This window comes from Eleutherodactylus coqui, chromosome 5, assembly GCF_035609145.1.
Source record: "Eleutherodactylus coqui strain aEleCoq1 chromosome 5, aEleCoq1.hap1, whole genome shotgun sequence".
NCBI lineage: Eukaryota > Metazoa > Chordata > Amphibia > Anura > Eleutherodactylidae > Eleutherodactylus > Eleutherodactylus coqui.
Window position 1 is genome coordinate 243817988 of NC_089841.1, and position 22009 is coordinate 243839996.

The window sequence follows — 22009 nt, forward strand, 5'->3', positions numbered from 1 at the left end:
GGAACCCAAACCCGGTATTATTGTATCTTCTCACCACCAGGAAGCAAGGGGTTTAACAGGGCTTGAATAGAGGAACGCCCCTGCCACACCCCTAGCTCCCGATTGGGTGAATGCAGTAAGGTCCTAGCAGCAGCATCTGTAGTGATTTTTGCCTGGCCAGGAGGGTTAGGGTTAGGGATTAGTTTTCCAGTTAGGCTTGCATAATTAGCTGTAAATGCAGAAACCTTTACAGCTATAAATGTAAGACTAATAGGAAAACTAACCCCTAACCCTCCAGGGCGGCCAAAAATCAGTACAGACGCTGCAGCTGTCCCTGCGCTCCCTGAGTGGTCAGTCCGGCCCTTTTTTTGCAGCTGCTGTAGCGGCTGTGAGCTCCTTTGCGGCCGTGAATTGCTGCACTCACTGACTGTTGCTTGCCCTTAGCCGGCCCACCCAGTCTTGGCGCGGTCCTCCTCCGGTGTCAGGACAGCACTTGGAGGATTCAACAGACCAGCGCCTCTGCCGCATGTGTCTCTGCTGCTGCTCCCAGCCTCGACGCTCTATTGCTGCCGTCGCAGATCGACACTGGCCAAAGTCCTCCGGCCGCTTTGGCTGCTCTGCCGCTGTCCTCCTGCCCTGTATGAATTTAGTAACGCCCCACAGCCAGTCAGAAGCTGTGGGTGTTACTAAATTGTTTGACAACTGGTACCTTGTCACCACCCCTAACTTCTGGGGGTGACAAGGTACAATAATACCCCAAAACACCTCCTCCCTAAACCAACTCTGGAGCCACTTGTTTACCTCCCTAGTTTCCAGCTGCCTTTCTGGTGTGGCTTGTGGTACACATAGTATTCCGAAAACCACGAGCAGCACCAGAAAGGCATGATGTGATGTTATTTTCAGATGAGTCAAAGATGTTTGTGTGGCAAGAAGAAACAAAAATAGTGCAGAGGACGTCAGCTGTAATTCACTCCATGTCATCGTGTATTCTGTCTCTGATGGCATCACATCAGTATTGTGTTCACATATAAGGTCTGCAGCATTCTAGTTTGTGACACTACAACTCTCAGCATATCCTTACCATTGTTCAGGTCATACTTGGAACTGTAATTTCACATGGTAAAAACTTTGTGTTGCTGGCGATGTATCTTGTGCTGCATTATGGAATACATCTGGTGCTGCTGGGAAGGTATTTTGTGCCCCATGCTGGTATTTATTTGACACTGGTGGGGAGGTAGCCTGTGCAACTAGGTATTTGTGCTGCACTGTGGTGTTTCATGCTGCGGGGCAGCTATGTTGTGCTGATGGGGGTATTGTGTGTGGGGTGGTGCCATCCGGTTAGTGCCATTTTGGATAATTTAGACACTGCAGTGTGGTATTTAGCGATGCATAGTAGTATGTGTGCTGGCAAAGCATGAGTAGAGAAATTTTAAGTATCCCTTAGGCCTTATGCCCACGGGCAGGTCGGATTCTGTGCAGGGAATCCCGCAGTGGAATACCACCCTGCCCGCAGCCGAGGACGTTATTTTACCTGTTCCGGGTCTGTGCGGGTCTTCTGCTTCTTTCTTCTGCACGACGGATATTTTCCGGCGCACATGCGCAGTAGGAGTTTTTCTTTTTCAAACTCCTGCTTTCCCGCGGGTCTGCGGCAGTTCTGCAGTGTCAGATGCAAGTATGCCGCGGATCGGATGTCTTCCATTGACTTCAGTGGAAGATGTCAGTGTGGGATCCGCAGAAAAATAGAGCGTGCTGCAATTTGTTTTTCAGACCAAAAGGCACACAAAAACAAATCCGCATGCTTAAATTATTTTGCAGATGCCCATGATTCCCTATGGGCGGCTTGATTTGCAGATCTCCCGCATACGTGTCCCTTGCAGGTTCCGCAAATCAAACTCACCCGTGGACATGGGGCTATATCTATTGGATTTATCCAATAGCTAACAGCTGATATTTACCATCTTCGCTCTTAGTCTACTCTTTAGCGCCAGAGAAAGCAAACTTTCTTGCAGCATGTATTGTGAGCCACTATTGGTAGCGTGGGGGAAGGGGGCAATATTGTATGGAGTTTGTATGCCAGAGCTGCTTTTTTATTCCCAGTCCTGGAAGAAGTTGATTGCAGCTAACTGTGTATGGAGCTGCATAGCCACAGATCTTTTGGAGTGCTCATGCTGACTCCTATCAACCACCAAAAGTGCCTACAATATGCAAGGGAACATCATAGCTGGGCCACGGAGCAATGGGGAAAGGTGGCCTGGTCTGATGAATCATGTTTTTTTTACATCATGTGGATGGCCAAAACATGTATACCACTTAACTAGGAAACAGCTGACACCAGGCTGCACTATGGGAAGGAGGCAAGCAATGCTGTAGAGCACATACAGTATGTCAAACACAAGGCCCGCAGGCTTAATCTGTCCCACTGCTCACTTTATGTGGCCCACCAGCTGTGCATCAAACCTAACAGGAATTCTTCTCACCCCGCCTGCAGCTCTGGTGCAGCAACGGCAGTGCAGAGTCTGTGACCTCCCAGCATCTGCATGCACCATCCTGTATGAAGCGTAGACGCTGAGGTGAGGGGTCAGCAATGACAGACTCAGCAGCGGCTGCTGCCAGGCCGTGACTATAGGCTGGTTGAGTGGAAAGCCTGTAAGGATGCTGCCTGACCAAGGGCCAATAGGCAGTTTGGGGGATTGGGGGGTGCTATTACGACAGGGCCTACTATGGGGGTCATTATTACTACTGGAGCCACTAAGGGGGTCACTATTATTGTTGGGGCTACTATGGTAGTCACTGTTACTACTGAGGCCACTATGGAGGTCATTATTAGGGTTTGTTAACGTGGGCATAAGCGCATTTCGGTTGTGCAACCCAACAAAAAATCGCTTATGCACGTATTTTTCAGCAGCTCTAGCATGTTTTTTTATGTGTGCAAATACACTGCATATTTACCCACGCAAAAAAGAATGCAGACAGGCACACTGAAATGGTGCACAAATAATTAGCAACGAATACGCACCAAAATAGGTCATGCCGCGTATTATTTCACACGATTGCACATCATGTGAAAAAAATGCACTCATGGGAAGGAACTCATTGAAATCAATGGGTTCTATTCACTGCATATTAAGTTGCATGCTTAATATGCTGCGCAAATACACTTATGTGAATGCGCCCTTACTATACAATCGGCCCCTTGAAGACAACCATAAGGCTGATGTGGCCCTTGGTGAAAAAGAGTTTGAAATTCCTGCTCTAGACAATGTTCTGCCTGGAAATCTTAGGTCCTGGTATTCATGTGGATACTACTTTGATACTTACTACCTACCTAAACATTGTTGCAGACCAATTACACCCCTTCCTGGCAACAGTATTTCCTCCAGACAGTGGCCTCTTTCAGCAGGATCATGCGCCTTGCCACAGCACTAAGTGTACAGGAATGGTTTGAGGAACAAAAAGTTCAAGGTGTTGACTTGGTCTCCAAACTACTCAGCTCTCACTCTGACCAAGCATCTATGTGACATGCTGGAAAAACAAGTCTGATCCATGGAGGCCGCACCTCGCAGGATTTAAGAGAACCTGTCAGGTCCTCTGAAAAAGCGAGACTAACTGCAAACTGCTTAGTATCAATAAAACGTAGCATTAGCCATTGACACCGAGTGGTGAAGAACACCCAAGTGGCAGTACACTACTATCAGGCTCCATACATATTAGAAGCAATAAAGAGTGAATGGGGCGCCTACAAGAAAAGGGGCCTTATCAGAGGAGCTTACAGGTCCCTCCTTGAAAGATCTGCTTGTAAAGGCCCTTTTACATGGAACGAGTAATTATTCAGATTCTCGCTGACGAACAATAAGTTGTTCGCTTATTGTTCAGATGGTGCATAAAAATCAAATGACAATCGGTCTGTGTGAATAGACATTTGTTCATCTATGAACGACTGCCTGTTTACTGTGAATGGAGGAGGACAGCCGGAGCGATCTCTGCCCCACTCCACCTCTATTCACTAAGCAATGATCGCTTCAGTGTGAAAGCACAGGAACGATTATCATTCGAATGCCTGTCGGGTGCTTCTGCATACAACTATGGTCCAGTGTATTGTTCCGCCTTTTACGGTTCCAAAAAATTGATTGTTCAAATTTTAATGATTGCCTTTTTTGTGTAAACACGGCCAACAATTGATTAATGAATGATAATTTGTTTGCTTATCGTTCGCTGTTCATTTTATGCAAGCAGGAAAATCATCGTTGGCTCATTTGCTAATCATTCAGTTTAAACACCAATCGTTCAGTCGTTCTCATTCACTGGTACAATAAACAAACAAATCAATGATTTATCTTTGTGTCTAAACTGACTGCCTGAGCAAACTGTGACATCATTTGCTTGTTTGTTTAGGCAAACAATATATTGTTACGTGTAAAGATACCTTAAAGGCCCTTTTACACACAACAATTATCGCTCAAAAGCCATCTATGTGTGCCCATCATGCACTTACCGTGCACTTTTCGTCCATCGCCAAGTCCAGCTCAGCTTAAGGCTGCATTCCCACGAACGTATATCGGCTCGGTTTTCACGCCGAGCCGATATACGTCGTCCTCATCTGCAGGGGGGGGGGGGGGGGAATGGACGAGCCAGGAGCAGGAACTGAGCTCCCGCCCCCTCTCTGCTATTTGCAATGAAAGGAGGCGGGGCAGGGCTAAGTTCTGTAAATTAGCCCCGCCCCAACCCACCTCTCCTCATTGCCAATAGTGCAGAGGGGCGGAGAGGAGGCAGAGAGGGGGCGGGAGCTCAGTTCCTGCTCCTGGCTCTTCCATCCTCACCCCTCTGCAGATGAGGAGGATGTATATCGGCTCGGCATGAAAACCGAGCCGATATACGTTCGTGGGAATGCAGCCTAAAATCCAGCGGGACTGATAAGACTGACCGCACACTGAGTTCTCTGAGGGCAGCGCTGATAACATTCTTTCAGCAGCTGTCCTGCTGGAGAACAATAGTGATGTGTTTAGAGAACAGACCACCCCCTGTTCTCTAAATACATGCAAATGAAGCTAGTTAGCTATTAATGGGCTGATTAGCCAATTAGTAGCTGATACAAAATGATCGCTCAAAACTGTCAGTTTCTGATGAATTTTTAACGATCATCTGTGTGTGTAAATGGTCTTTAGTGGTGCCAGATACCAGAGAACACCTTCAGAGGTCTTGTGGAGTACATGCCTCAATGGATCAGAGATGTTTTGGAGGCATGAGACACTACACAATATTAAGGTTCTTTCACATGGGGAGCTACGCGCGTAAAAAAAAACCCACACGGTTATTGGAACCAATATTTTCCTATGGGAATGTTCAGAGGAAGGAATCTGAACATTCCTATAGGAAACCATTGGCTTTAATAGCCGCAGGTTTTTTAAGCGCATGTAGCTCCCCATGTGAAAAAGCCCTTAGGCAGGTTTTGACATTACGACTAATTTGCGTGTGCAGATGTGTAAAATATATATGGATTTTTATGCACAATTTAAAAATAATTATATAAAAAAGGATATGGATTGACAGAACCTTAAAAATGATGCACAAAGAGCTCAGGATTATATGATGTACCACAAACAATTATAAAACAGATACAAGTTCTGCTACAAGTTTGACTTGTCCTACAAGTACTTTATTTCTGATAAATACATTGCACCAACACCCCCCCCCCCCTCAAATATGGAGTACTGGCACCCGGTAACCCTGAGATTGCAGGCATAACCTTACAGCAGTTCTAATAAAGGCCCCTTTACATGGAAAGATTATTGTTCAAAAAACTGTTTAAACGAGCAAAAATGAACGATAATCGTTCGGCATAAATGGTTTGCTTTTTGTTCATGCAGGCATAAAAATCATCGCTGCCTCGTTCGCTAATCGTTCGGTTTAAGTACCAATCATTCGCATTCTCTTATACTGTAAATATGAACGACTGAACGATTGCTCATTTGAATGTGCAACGATGTATCCGCCCGTCTAAACAGGCTTGGCGAACGATGACATCGATAAATCATTTAGCGTAAACAGAAAGCAGACACTTGAAGGGGAGACGAATAATGACATAACCGTAAATCTTCAAGGAGCAAGGAGAACTTGAAAGAAAAAGACTGGAAGAAGGCACGCTCTCTCCGAGCCACTCCTTTTATTGATGGTAAACACAGTAATCTCACATCACAGCTCTAAAGAACAGATAAAACAGATGCAAAGTGAGAAAAAGCCCGATGTATGCCGTTTGGATATAAAACAAACCATGAAGCTTTCTTATGCAAGCGTGTGGTTTTTTTTTTCCTCTCCTGGTGTCGCTTTCTGCTGTTTGCTGCAGCATTTGCTTGCTCAGGCTGCACAACCTCCTTATGGCCACAAGAGGCAGCACTGTCAATGTCCTTTTTTTTCAGTGTCTTTTTTTTCCCTCCATGGTTTCTCCTCCTCGCTCTTGTGAGTAACTTGGCGTTTGGTCTCAGCAGCTTCCACACGTTTCCTATACAGAGAGCGCTCAGACTCTCTCCCTCCATTAAGGACACCTCGAACTTGCTCTTTTGCTGCGCGCGGCCTCACACCCCTCCCTTTGAAACTTTTTTTTTTTTTTTAATTTCTCGGCTGGGATCACCTTTAGAAAACCCAAAAGCCAAGAACGGGGGGGCCAAAAACACGACTATCTGCTGAAAGCCATAGACGAGAGCGAGGGACGCCGAGAAGATGGACATGAAGAAGAGGATTCACCTGGAGCTGAGGAACAGGACGCCGTCTGATGTAAGCGCCCATTTGGGTTACTACTCGGGGGTCCCCGGCACATGGACTGTCCTCCGAGGACCGGCACCTCCTCGCCATAACGCATTCCACAAGCCTCCTCTAACTTTGTGCCCCTTTGCCCGGGCTCGCTGAGTGAGCCTGCTGTCTGCAGGGGGAGGAGGAGGGATGGCGTTATGGAAAATTAGATTTAGATGGATGGTTTCATTGGTTTCCAGAGTTTGAAGTTGCTCTGCTTTTCCTGCTACTCCTTCACGCTCTTCCTCCGCCAGCCCGGTAGCCATGTTTTACAGGCAGTCCTCTCACTACCTGGCCGCCCTTTTATAGGGTTTATAAACAACAACCCTTCAGAAGTGGACGGCGAGCAGCGGCTGCTGGTCCGCACAGCCGGCCGGGGCGGGGGACAGCGTGCGGGACTTATGGGCTTGTGTGCTGGAGGTGGCACTGCCTGCAGCTCTGTGAGGGGACATGACACGGCGGCAGCAGGAAGCGGGACAGCGCCATGCTGATACTGTAGTCTATAGGGTCAGCGATACTGTAGTCCTATAGGGTCAGCAGTATACTAGAGCCTATAGGGTCAGCGCTATATATATATTAATCAGTGTGTGTGTATACTATATATATATATATATATATATATACACACACAATATATGTCCCTACAGTATATATAATATATACACACGCTGACAGGGTTGGACGCAGAAGTCCATTGGAAAGTTGCTGCTGCTGTTCCAGTGTAATGGGGGACGGGGTTTGTGTGAGGTGATACTGTAATGGGGGACTTTCTGTGAGGTAGTATTGTGGGGACTAATGGAGGACAGTGTTTCTGTGAGGTGATGTAGTGACATGTAATGGGGGACACTGTGTGAGGTAATACTGTAGGGACTAATGGGGGACTGTTTCTGTGGGGTAATGTAGTGACAAATGCAATGGAGGACTAATGTGGGACAGTGTTTTTGTGAAGTAATGGAGGACAGCGTGAGGTAACACTGTAGGGACTAATGGAGGACTGTGTTTGTGTGAGGTGATGTTGTAACATGTAATGTGGGACAGGGTTTCTGTAAGGTAATGTTGGGACTAATGGAGGACAGGATTTCTGTGAGGTAAAATTGTAGGGACTAATGGAGGACTGTGAGGTAATTTAGTGACCTGTACTGGAGGACAGTATTTGTGTGAGGTAACACTGTAGGGACTAATGGGGGACTGTTTCTGTGAGGTAATGAATGACCTGTACTGGAGGACAGTGTGTGAGGTAATACTGTAGTGAGAAGTGTAATGGAGGACCTGGTCTCTGTGAGGTAATACTGTAGGGACTAATGGAGGACCTGGTCTCTGTGAGGTAATACTGTAGGGACTAATGGAGGACAGTGGCTGTGAGGTAATACTGTAGGGACTAATGGAGGACAGTGGCTGTGAGGTAATACTGTAGGGACTAATGGGGGACAGTGGCTGTGAGGTAATACTGTAGGGACTAATGGGGGACAGTGGCTGTGAGGTAATACTGTAGGGACTAATGGGGGACAGTGGCTGTGAGGTAATACTGTAGGGACTAATGGGGGACAGTGGCTGTGAGGTAATACTGTAGGGACTAATGGGGGACAGTGGCTGTGAGGTAATACTGTAGGGACTAATGGGGGACAGTGGCTGTGAGGTAATACTGTAAGGACTAATGGGGGGACAGTGGCTGTGAGAAGTGTAATGGAGGACAGTGGCTGTGAGGTAATGCTGTAGGGACTAATGGAGGAGCTGGTCTCTGAGGTAATACTGTAGGGACTAATGGAGGACAGTGGCTGTGAGGTAATGCTGTAGTGATAGAAGTGTAATGGAGGAGCTGGTCTCCGTGAGATGATACAATGTCCCCCATTACATCTGAGGTAATATTAGACGTGTAATGGAGGAGCCAGCTGGTGTGAGGTGATATTGTAGGGACTAATGGAGGAGCGGGTGTCTGTGAGGTGACAGCGGTGTAATGGAGGAGCCGGCTGGTGAGGGGATCTGCAGGCGCCATGTCCCGGCTGGACGTACGGTGTCCTGTGAAGGGTTTTACCTCAGGACGCTCCCCTCACGGCCCACACTACGGTACAACATGGCCCGGCTCGGTGGTGATGCCCACACTACGGCCCGGCTCGCTGCTGATGCCCACAACATGTCCCGTTTTATTTCCTCCCTTCGGCTATGTGTGCGGCTGACAAGCTTTACGTGTATAATGGAGGCAGGAAGGCGCTACAGATCTATAGAGCCAGCCCGGCCATGTTCCCCTCCTCCTCCCTCTTCCTCAGTCGGGCGGGAAAGCGCAGGAGCGGGGAGGAGATGCGCGGCTCCGAGCACACAGATATATGTATATACAGCGAGAGAGAAATAAAGCCATAACCGTGTAACGTGGCGCCAACATCCCGCCGGCTCATCCGGCGGCATATCCCCCCAGCTCGGCAGTGTCGGAGGAGGAGACGTCGCCATGTTGTCCTCTCGTCTTCCTCCTCACTGACGCTCTCCATGTTGGATCCGTCGCCTTCTCTGGTGACAGCTGCAGTGCCCGCCTTCCACCCTCCACCACCATTTTGCCCCGTTCAGCGCCTCCGCCATGGCTCTGCTCGGACATGGCTGGCATTTGCTCGGAGGTTTCCCTTGTATTTAGTGTGTCTTCCTCCTCCTCTCCTTCCCTCCCCCCTCGGCGCCTTTGTCTGCCGTCTCCCTTGTGGTGAAGGTGTAATCTCCCTCCTTCATCCATGTCTTTCTGTCAGCCCCCTCCTCCATGCGGCCAGTCCTTGACGAGTTCATGTGCTACAATGTATCTTCTCTGCACGTTCCACGGGCTGATACATTGTAACATTCTGCCTACACTGACTCAGACTAGAGTAACTGACACCCCCAACCATAAAGCGCTCAGTCTGAAGGTGCCCTGTAAGATGCCACCCGACGGGAGATGCCAATCCCACCCCGTGGCGGTCTATCGCTGCCTCTTAGCTTGTTCTCTAAGGGATATGTTAATATGACTCCGATGGCCGCTATTATACTTCGTTCGCTACAAAGATGTGTATAGAATTTGTGCGTATTTTGTTGCATTTTTATGCAGTATAAACTGACAAGGCCAGCCGTTACTTTACCTTTATTTATTTATTTTTTTTTATTTATTTATTTTTTTTTTACCCCCGCCAGCTCACCTACAAGTAGGTGAAGGGACCTGGTCAAGGTCACATGGCTTAGGCCGGCTTCACAGGAGCACATACGTGGCATTCTTGCCGAACAAATGTTGCTATTTTTGCGTACACGCGTCGGCATATTTTTTGCGTGCGTCAAAAAAAAAAAAAAGCGCCGCTGCTCCCAGCCATTGAAATGGCAAATTATGGCCCCTTCACACGAGCATATGTGTTAAATGCTCCCGTATTTGCGCTGTGGCTGAGGTAGTATTGCGCAAGTATTGGTGCATAGTACTGTACCTTTTGCGCATGCAGGGCCAGTTCTCACACGCGACGCACACTTTCCGTGGACTAAGGCCTCCTGTCCACAGGCGGATTGAATTCCACATGCAGGAGCCTGGGAGTCTTCTACTTAGCTTACATTTTCTTTAGTTGGTTTTTTTTTTTTGTATTTTTTTCACTCCACTAAGAATTTTTTAAAAAGTTTTTCAGTCAATTATACAGTGCAATTGAAAGCTACAACTCATCCATAAAAAACAAGCCGTCAGACAGTTATGTCAATGAATAACAGTTATGATTCTTCAACCCCTTAATGACGCGGGCCTTTTTTTTTCCCTTTTCGTTTCCACCCCCAATCCCCTTCCTTTTAAAAAAAATCATAACTCCTTTATTTATCCATCGACGTCGCTGTATGAGGGCTTGTTGTTTTTTGCGGGACGAGTAGTAGTTTTCAATGGTGCTATTTAATGTACTGAAAAACTTTAAAAAAAATTCTAAGTGGAGTAAAATGAAAGAAAAAAATATGACATTCCCCCCCATCTTTCAGTGCGTTTTGTTTCTACGGCGCACAAAGTGCAACAAAAATGACATGATAACTTTATTCTATGAGTCAGTACGATTACTACAATACCAAACTTGTATAGTTTTTTTTTTTACTGTATTTTTCTTTTTTTCAAAGAAATGTAATTTTTTAAAAATTTTCTGCCGCCATCTTCTGTGTGAAATAACTTTTTAAAATTTTCATCGACATAGTTGTGGGAGGGCTCACTTTTTGTGAGATGTTCTGTAGTTTACATTGGTACCAATTTGGGATACATACAACTTTTTGATCGCTTTTTATTGCATTTTTTTCTGGAAGACAGGGTGACTAAAAAAAATACATTTCTGGCGTTCTTTTTTTTCGAACTTTCACTGTGCGGGGTAAATTGATCGGACTTTTACGGACGCGGCAATATCACATGTATTTTTGTTTTATGGTTTAGATTTCTTGTTATAGATATGGCAAAAGGGTAGTGATTTAAACTTTATAACTTTTTTTTTTATTTTTTACAATGAATAAAACTTTAATGATCTTATTTTTACCTTTTTTTTGTAAGCCCCCCCCCACTAGAAGACCACAACTAGCGATACTTTGATAAAGTACTAGATCATACTACAATCTGCCAGGCAGTCTATCAAGCCATCCCATGGGGATGGCTTGATAGGCAGTCTGCTAAGGCAGCCCTGGGGCCTTTCAGAAGGACCCCGGCTGCCATGACACCCATACAGCTCCTGGCAGCATATTTTGTATTTCAGCCACACTTCAGTAGCTGTGAGATGAGCACGAGTGGGCGGCCCGTTAAATAAGCAGCAGCACGGTTGTAGAAGGGTCGGCGACTAACCCTAAACCTAACCCCTGCGGGTCTCGTGAAGTAGTACTCGTGCAGATCTCCAAAGGGGGGTGTGTACCCAACAACCAATGAGGTCGCTGGAATCGCTCACCGCTACTGAAGTGCGGCTGAAATACAATATATGCCTCCTGGCAATCTCACTTGGGGGGGGGGGGGGGGCGCATATATCTATTACTCCCCAAATGCACACTATTCGCAACCTAATTGGTTGTTTGGATTTACTTATTCCCGGTGATTGGTTATTTGATGTGCCTGATTCACGGTGAGTGGTTGTTTAGGTTGGCTCGTGTGGAAGTGGGGAGTAAAAGGCTAATATGCGCGGGGAGCTGTACGGGACCCTCGAACATCGTTTGGGGGATTTAAATGCCGCTGTCAGAATTGACAGTGGCGTTTAAAGGGTTAATAGCCACGCGGCCGATTGCAACTATTGCCCATGAGTCTCAGCTGTAATAAACAGCTGACGCCCGCGCTGTATGAAGAGGGGTCGCCGCGTGATCTCTCTTCATACATAGGCCGCCGAAACAGGCCGTCAAAAGGCGTATTGGCGGTCGTTAGGGGATTAAAAGAGAGAGGAAAAAACAAATGGGGGAGGGTAGAAAGGGGACGGTTCTTAAGGGGTCAAACTTGCGCATACATCTTTTTAAAGGCTGTGGCTTGGCTGACTGCCGACCGCTGACTGCCAGGCTCCTGCTATAACTGCCAGTAGTAGAGAAACCTCAGATCCTGGCAGTTTACCCACTTACATGCCATAATAGCAACTGTGGCATATAAGATGATGACAGGGGAAGGAGGCTGGAAGCCTGACAAAGGCCTTCATGTCTGCCGTGTAACTCAGCCTACTAGCCCCCACCTCCATCAGTCTAATAGCCTGCTGCCATACACTTAGTAGAATGTATCACATAAGTAATGCAGTATAATATCCTAGGAATCAAATGATCACATCTTCAAGGCCCATTGAGGGACTAAAAACAGTTCAATAAAGTTTAATTTAAAAAAAAAAAAAAGTAATAAATAAATACACATCCCCCCCCCCCCCAAAAAAAAACCCATTAAAAAGTGACTCATAATACGTATTACACTTTGCAATGACCCAGACAATGAAAATATTCTAATGTTTATCATGCAAGGTGAACACTGTTAAAAATAAGTTCAAAAGTCATGCCAGAATTGCTTTTTTTTGTTCGCCCCCCCCCCCCCTTAAAAAGTAACAAAAAACCAATCTAAAGGCACCTTCAGACGACTGTTTATCGGCTGGGTGCCGTCTGAAGGCACCCCAAAAGTCATATGTGCGTCCAAATGGTACCAATAAAAAATATAAGGCCACTCTCACACATGCCCTTTTTACCACCGTGGTAACGCACCCACTGATTTCACTGGGGCCTCGCAGACATGCACTTGATCGCGGTGTTTTGCAGCGCCACAATTTTCAAGCGCTGTCTGCTGTATTTTACCGCATTTTGCGCACCCCATCACAAAGATGGGGTGTGCTGAATCCGCTGTCGGAGGCAAGAACATGTGTTCGAAAACTAAAGTAAAATCATCGTGTTTTGCTGGCCGCATGTTTGAGAGTGGCGTATCATGTTGTTTTTACCGAATGCTGAACGCTGTGAAAGCAAAAGCCCCAAACAATGGCAGAATTTGTGGACTTCCTCACCCCAAAAGATTTAATACAAGTTCCACAACCCATATGTACCCCATAGTGAGGCCATTAAAATACAAAGCTTGTGCCAAAAAACAAGCCCTCATCGGGCTGTCAATGAGTTATGGCACTTGCAGTGCAACAATAAAAATCGCTTGGTCCTCAAGGCAAAAAATAGTAGGCTCCTCACTACAGGGTTAAACATACCTTCTAATTAAGAAAAAAGCTTGATTTAAAATCATAGATGTTGGTGTTTGCACCAAGAAATAGTATAAGCGAGCAGAATTTATCTGGACAAACTGTTTTGTTACAACCGTAGTACCCCACAAATGCAAATCGTACCACCCTAGGCTTCTGTGGAAAAAGTACAAACCCCTCCTGGCATTCTAATAGGCGCTACAATGAAGTTCTTGCAGGATTACAATGTGGGTTTCCGCACTGTTTGAATTCATCACAATGACACGAAAAGGAACTGAAATAATAAGTTCCTTTTTACGGACTGGCAATACTCCCGGCTGCGATGTCATCATGAAGTCACAAAATGTCCTGGGGAAGATTTGGGTAAAACTGACACATGGGATCTAGGAATGGCACGAGCCACACGGAGACGTTTTTTGACATTGTTAATGATACCTAGAATGTTTCTAAGTGGGGTGTGGATTGTTAGCATCAGCATCCAAATTGGTCTAAAGCAGCCCATACGTACAGTATTAGGGCTCACTCACATGAGCATATTTTCAGTTCGTATTACGTGCGTAATACTTAGTGCATAAATCCCATTGACTTGCATTGCGGTATTCAAACCTGCATTTTTCACGCATGTGAAAAAAAATAGCGCCACCTACTATTTGTGTGCGTTAAAACACACAGCATGTACCCATGTTACATGCCTTTCTGCTACGTATTTTATGCAGGTCGCTAGGAGACCTGAGAGGGATAGTTCTGACATCTTTAAGCCCTGCTTACGGTTTTTTTTTCACACGTAAAATATGCATATCTACACACTGTAAAAATGCTGCGTATTTTGAGGATCAAATATACATATGTCTGTGTGAATGAGCCTTTAGGCCCAGACTTCAATGCAATAATACAGTTGCACTGTGTGAATTGTATGATATTGCCATCATATTAATGAGGGATGAGCATAAATAAAGTGTAACAGTCATTTAGATTTTTATTTATTTTTATTTAAATATATTGAATCCTCAAATTCCGGATGATCTTAATAATCAATGAATCTTGAACTGCTGTCCCAGCCGAGACCTGGAGCAATGTATCTCGTTGGATCAAATATGTATTAGATACTGTGCCTTTCAGTATTATTATTTGTGTTTTAGTGTTTTCTATTATACCCGATGCATCAAGACCATGCATTGGCTTTCAGCCAGGAGTGGGCACACTGGCAAGCGCAGCTGGCAGCAGATTTTTGTGAGGGAATGGTTTCATTGCGTGGCGGCCAGACAGGAACAGAAGATGCTGAAAGCACAGAAGTAGTATTTCATTACAATCAACACGTCTGCTGTACAAGCTCTGCTCAGAGTAATGTAGAGAAGGCTGCAGGGACAGGAGGGGAGCCGTCCCAGTACTTAAAGGGGTTGTCTCGCGGCAAAAGCGTGTTTTTTTTTTTTAAATGGACCCCTGCATTCTGCCCTGTGAAAAAGAAAGCATGTGTTTTTAAAAAGCACATTGCACTTACCTGCACCAGCGTTCTGCAGCTTCTTCTTTTCTTCTTTTAAAGATGGCGCCGCTGGTCTTCTCCTACGGTGCATCGCGGGTCTTCCCATGGTGCACCGTGGAGTTTCTTCTTCTGTCTTCCGCGTTCCACTGCCGATACAGCCACCTCATTGGCTGATCGGCACCACGTGACGGATGCGGAGCTACGATGACGACGCGGTGAGCAGCTCTCCGGCACGAGCGGCCCCATTCACCAGGCAGAAGACCGCACAGCGCAAGCGCATCTAAAAAAGCAAGAAGCCAGCGAAATTAGACGGAGCCATGGAGACGAGGACGCTAGCAATGGAGCAGGTAAGTGAATAACTTCTGTATGGCTCATATTTAATGCACGATGTATATTACAAAGTGCATTAATTTGGCCATACAGAAGTGTATAACCCCACTTGCTGCCGCGAGACAACCCCTTTAATAGCTCTATTCAGCTATGCAGCGGAGTACAGATTTTTGGATTTTCCCTAGCAACAGTCTTCAGCTGCATATCTGAAAAGGCACAGCAGTTCAAGAACCATTTAGTATTAAAATTGTCCTCAATTTCTTAATATATAATAATCTTAACATCTCTTTAAAGGCTTTGGACACATTCACAGTTTTTTTTTCTTTAAATCCATGTAGTTTACATAAAAATGGTATTTGTAAATAAATGTTAAAACAATTTTCACCCATTTCCTTTCACATCTTGCCCTGTTTCTCATAACTGTGATGGCTGGAGGCCTAAGGTTCTTGTACAATCCAGCAGGCAGATACTGTGGAACTTAATGAGAGAAGGGGGCAAAGATGGGTATATGCACTAGACAGTGCAGTGGATGGGAGAGGTGCCATTTATAGCTACACAAGAGAAGTCTGGGGAAAGGAGACTCCTCATACATTTACTAATTCACGGTTTTATGACTAACATCAGAGTGCCAGTGGTCACCACATCTGTGTGTAATTATAAGCCATGTCGGCCTGCTTCATACTGTGAAGTATGTTATCAGTGATAACTCGTACACTATTACTGCTGCTGCCTATACAGTCAGATCTCTTCTCTTGCTCAGCCTGCATACATCAGGTCTGCACCGTGAGCAGTAACAGTGAATGAGGTATCGCAGACCAGAGCCAGCTCCCCTTTCTTCCTCCATGGTATCATTTATAATTGCATATAGCAACAGTGACCATTGCCTTTTACACTTTGTTAGCTGGGCCATAAAAGTATGAATTAGTAAGTGTACAAGTCTCCTCCCCCGTAATAGACCCCTCCCATTAGCTCTGCCTGACTTACAGATTGTTCAAGAATCTTCCTCCTCCTCCAGCTATAATTGTAATAGAACTCGGTGAAAGCCTAGAAAGTAATCTTCTTTATTAACGTTCAATTACAAATATCATTTTGATGTAAAAACACATGGCTAAAGGCGGGGAAAAAAAGCAAATGTGACCACAGCCTTTAAATGGGTATTCCCAGCTATTGGAACTGATAACCTATTCAGAGAAGTCAACTTATACCGCAGGTGCCCATTACTGATGTCTTACTTTATCATCCATCCCTGTACTATCCCAGCGAGGGGGGAGTGGGGGGGGGGGGGGACAGTTTGTTGTGATTGCAAGATGCTTGTTTACATGTCCAAATAGTATTGGTGCTGAGATATTCACTCAATGGGTCAATGATAGTAATGGCAAATGGCAATTTTTTTATTTATTATTGTCATACATTCTATTGTGCCCATTTTCTTCCTTAGATCTTTTGTATAGCGAACGATCTCACATGCTGAGCCTGCATTCAATTTTTTTTAAAATTCATAAAAACAATTATTTCTACATGCGCTAATCTAAGAGATTGCAGCAAAAGCAGGAATTATTAGAGCATATTCACACATTGCTGATTTTCTTTCACTGTCTTGCATCAAAATGTTGAAGTCAAAATCGCATCTATACTGCTCAGTCCTGTTAAATGTCCTACATGTTACATATCTGCTACAAGAAGATATCCTACTCTTATCTGCGTAACGAATGCTGCATCAGCTCACAGAGAATGGAAGATTACAGATACAGCCTAGAGAGGGGAAACTAGAGATAAATGCAGGATAAGTTATACCTCATGTACACACAGCAGTTTATACAAAGTGTTGTACAGTGTAATGCGGTGTACATATATCTATGAACTGAATGGGAGGTATGCCCATTGGGCACGTCCTATCTGTACAAACCTTGCAAATGGATAAGCGTGCGCAGACCGCCCATAGACTATTCCTCCTTTGCAACTGGTGTTCCTAAGATAAGCACTCTGTGACTGTCACATTTCAGGGAAACTCCACCTTTTGATGCTTGACTTTCTTTAGCAGTTGTAATAAATTGCGCAACAGAAAAGGGCAGTTGAGAAAGTCAATCTATAAGGGCTCGCTCCCACGGGCGTATTGTCACTGCTTGTTACGTGCAGCTTTTTCACATGTGTAATACACAGTACACAGCTAATACGCATAATTGATGCTTATGTTAAAGCCTATATTAGTATGTATTATGCGCCAAAATAGGACATGCTGCTTTTTTTTCTTTTTATGTGCAAAATAAAACTGCAGATGTGAGTGGCTGAATAGAAATCAACGGGCTTTTAGCATTGTGTATTACGCACGTGAAAAATGCGCACATAATACGCAGTGCCGCGGTGCTTTTGCTCTATCCACCCACAGAGTATTGGCTCTGTATTATGTTGATGAGAAAGATAATATGGAATTGCACAAATATAATGCCCTGCTGGGTTAACTTGGTACTAAAGGCTTGCACAGCAATGACGTTGCTTGAAGTGCAACTATGTTGCACCAGCTCCCTTCCTCTGACACAAAGTATAAATTGCACATGTGCCATATAAAGAGGCACAGCGCTTAACAAGTAGGCCATCCTATTTACGGTAGCTATGTATTCATGATGAAGTATGACTACTAGCCAGTTTTTTATTGGTTAGGTGGGTAAACGCATCTGCATTTGCTCCTTGGCCCCCTTGGAGATGTAGCTGAATCTTTTGGCTATGGATTATGTCACACATTCCCAGGAAAATCTTTGTGCGTCTGCATCATTTTGGGCAGATTTTCTTTCCACAGTACATGTGCGCAATCTGTAATAAGTCCAACACTTTGTAGGTAATCAGGTCCCCCATATGTAGCAATGACAAATGAGCTAATGCTCGCCTCTCGTGGTTCCATGTCGGCAAAAAAAAAAATTGGTCCGTTCTTCCCATTATCCTGTGATCACTGGCTGTGGAAGGCCCCTCCCCCTCTTCCCTGCCTGCAGTAATGCACAAGTATTGTTAAGCCCCACCCTCTTGGCTAAGTATTGCCACCCCCCCCCCCCACCCCCCAACCATTTACCAGCTGCAAATGGGAGAGAACAACTAGAAATTTGCACTTTTTTTCCTGCAGGATTTCTGCACGACTTGTAGATGCTAGTACATGCAGAAATGTCTGCAGCCTGACGGGCGGGGCGACGGGTTTATGTCCTGCTTACTGCTAGCATTCATTTCTACTTTTACTGTTCCTTTAATTGGCTTTGCAAAATAAATAGTTTATGGAACCACAAGTTCTTCTTACCCGCTATTTAAATAACTTTATATGGGACCATTATATTATATCAACACCTTTTTAACATTTTTTGACTTTATCACCATCACTATGCTACGGGGCTCAGAGCTGAGGGAACGGGTAGTCCAGAGCTCTGTGTTTTTTATACACACTAGGCGCAACTTTCCAGCGTTGTTCATTTTCTGCAGTGAACTTTAATATATAGTAAGGGCCCTATTACACAGAGCAATGTTCTCCTGATGGTGAACGCTGTTAAATGAGGTTGCTTGGCCTTCACATAGGCCAATCCAAAGTCTATTAGGGGATAAACAATAGTTTGTCTCCATAGAGTACCGCTATGTTCTGTAGAATATAAGCACACAATGCTGTAGTTATCCAATCATTTATAGTAATGTGACTGTAGCGTACATCACTACTTACCTAGTGGATTAACCCTTTCCAATGCAATTTTGGATTTGGGGTTTCCTAAACGGCTTTCTCTTTTTGCTGTTATACAATGGTGCCATCTGCTGGCTAAAGCCAGTGTGTGCGCGCCAGAGAGGCTCCAACAGCAGAGTAGTTGGCAATAGACGGTAAGAATGCCCTGGCGGACGTCTTCTGACATTGGAGCTGTTCAATCAGGGCTGTTTCAGACGACCGTACATCGGCCAGGTATTCACGCCGGCCGATCTACGGCGTCTCTGTCTGCAGGGGGAGGAGGCTGGAAGAGCCGGGAGCAGTGCACTGAGATCCCGCCCCCTCTGCCTCATCTCCACCCCCTCTCCGCCCCTCTGCACTATTTGCAGTGAGAGGAGGCGGGGCTAAGTTCCCGGGACTTAGCTTCGCCCCCGTCCAGCCTCCCCTCAATAAGAGGGTACTAGAGCCTCCCTACAAGGGGTCAATTTTCCATAATAAATGATCCTTTTGCTCTGATATTGTGATCACTTTCTTATATTAACGTTACAACTGCACAGAGAAAGTTTCATTCAGTTCCGACAACTTCTAGGGGAGAGATGGTTTTTTGACAATGAGTGTATTTTATGAAGTTCTGCATTAACATAATTGTGGTAAATAAACTTCCTTCATGTTTCTTGTGTTTCCCATTTTTGTGAATTAAGGCCTCATGTCCACGGGGAAAATCAGGTCCGCTGCGGATTCTTCATGTAGAATCCGTAGCGGGTCCCACCTGCCCCGCGGACATGAAGCCTAAAAAGAAGAATAAACTCACCTGCTCCGGACGATGCGGTTCTTCCCTTCTTCGCGGCCGGATCTTCTTTCTTCCACCCGGCGGATGTGCTCGGCACGCCAACAGCGTGCTGCGCGCATGCGCCGGGCACATCCACTGGGCCGAAGAAAGAAGATCCGGCCGCGAAGAAGGGAAGAACCGTAGTATCGTCCGGAGCAGGTGAGTTTTAATTCTGAGACCCGCACGAAAATGGAGCATGGATGGATTTTTTCCCGCATGTGGATCCGCGCCTGACGGGGGAAAATGACATCCGCAGGTATTTAACTACCTGCGGGTGTCCAATGCATCCCTATGGGCGCGCGGATCCGCGTGCGGGAGAAACGCTGTGGATTTAAACCCTGTGGACATGAGGCCTAAATAATTCAACACATTGTAATATGACAGATATCAGATCAGTTTATTGTCATCCATAAACCTTTCTCATCTATTGATCGTCGCCCATCCTTTACTTGTGACTTTTTACCACTTGCTTGTTTTCCTTGTGATTCACCAAATACACCTTTGATACTTAGTAGAAAGATGACATTTCACATTCTTCACATAGGAGATTATGTGCAGTGTTATGTAACAAGGGTGTGATGCTGCCCTCTAGTGTCTGCTTGCTGGTATAGAAGACTTCCGCTTTCTGTTCACCTTGTGGTGTTGTCCAGGCCCTGATCAGCAGCAGCAGAATGTTGCTTCATAGTCAATATTCAACAAGGGGATCAATTCTATTTCTAATCTCAATCCGTGGACAAGAACAACGTACACTTGTCCAGAAGTCTTCCTCCAGGCATAAGCATTATACAATACAAAAGGTAAAAAGAATATTTCCAAGTATACAAATAGAATGGAATTAGCTAGTTTGTGCACAAATACTTTTGTCCTAACTTCTATTACTTCTGCTTTTGACCGAAATTGCATAGATTAAAAGGTGACTTGTGGCAATGTACAACATTTGTGCCATATAACATCTTAATCCCCTCTACCAACCAATGGCATGATCAAGCTACGAATATAGAATTATACTTTAAAACAACTCTCACGTTCCGGGGTAAAACTTCTCCCTGAACCAGGGTGTGGGTGACTTGTGTTACCCGGTGCCCTCCTTTCTTCCCATTCTGCCGTTGACTAATCGTCTTCTTTCTAGGGCCCCTCTTCACTCTTACAACATGGCTGTGTTGATTCTTACATTACAGATCCACCCTGAGCCCTGGTGGTGCATCGGTAGTCTTAAGACATTATAGGCTGTTGTGATTGGCCAGCCGATCCTGAAAGGAGCATTTGGTGCCCACCTAGCATTACAGCATGCATTGAATAGTGACAGGAATGCAAGGCCATATTGGAAGAATGCAGAAGGACCCAGAAAGAAGCAGAACGTGGAGCAAGGACATGACATGGAAAACCCCTTTAAAGTAACATTGGAACAAAACTTTCAAAATATTTTTTTGGAATTGAGCCACTCCAGGGAGAAAGCTGAAAAAATGAATATGCATAAAAGTTTCTCACCGCAAAATATCTGGAAGGTGTTTCTGAGTAAAGAAAACTCTTGATGGTGACCAACTCTATACAGACACCCTGAGGAACAAGAAGTATAAGGGAGGGACTTCTGCCTATCCTTCCTGCTGAAAATGGTCAATAAGATGCTGCCAGCCCAAATGTCGTCACTGTATAAATCACAGAAAATAATGGACCGTGAGCGCAAGCTTTAGAGCAGAAGGCTCATTAAGGCGAGGGAATTAACCAATTGTTCTTTATTATCAGCCAGTGCATTTGACGTGTTTAGGGGACACAGCCCCGTCCTCAAAAATGGCTGGATAGAGAAGATAGTAACACTTCTTATATCCTGCTCTCATGTTATCTTTGTTTACCCTCCGGACCTCTCGCTTACTGTTGGCATGACACAGGACTCATAGTAGCGCTCACCTTTTCTTCTCCGGATAATCTTTCTTCCAGATGTCCCAAGTTGTATGAAGGGGGCTTCAGAGAAAATAACTTTACCCTAGTCATTTGCAGTCCAATCCCCGTACTTCCTGCAAAATGCTAGTCTGTCCTTGATGTGTGTTTTTTTTTTTGAGCATTATTGCTTCTTTGCTGCCCTTCTTGACACCCAGCCGACCTCCAGAAGCCTTCACCTCACTGTGTGTGTGGATGCGCTGACACTTGCCTGCTGCCGTTCCTGAGCGAGCTTGGCGCTGGTGTTTAACCGATCCCGTAGCTGAATCCTGTTTAGGAGACGGTCCTGGCGCTGACTCAACTTTCTTAAGCGCCCTGAAGCCTTCTTCAGCAATTGAACCTCTTTCCTCGAAGTGCGGTTTTTGTGATTAAGTTAA

The 22009-nt window shown here is 45.3% G+C and overlaps 1 protein-coding gene across 1 annotated transcript in view; it reads left to right on the top strand.

Moving 5' to 3' along the window:
- Positions 1-6421: 6421 nt before the first annotated feature.
- The window catches only part of ANP32B (acidic nuclear phosphoprotein 32 family member B), a 28384-nt gene continuing 12796 nt past the window's right edge, over positions 6422-22009 (top strand). The window contains exon 1 of the mRNA XM_066604411.1: positions 6422-6747. Within this exon, the coding sequence (XP_066460508.1) occupies positions 6694-6747 (54 nt within the window). The 5' untranslated portion in view covers positions 6422-6693. The remainder of the gene's footprint in view (positions 6748-22009) is intronic.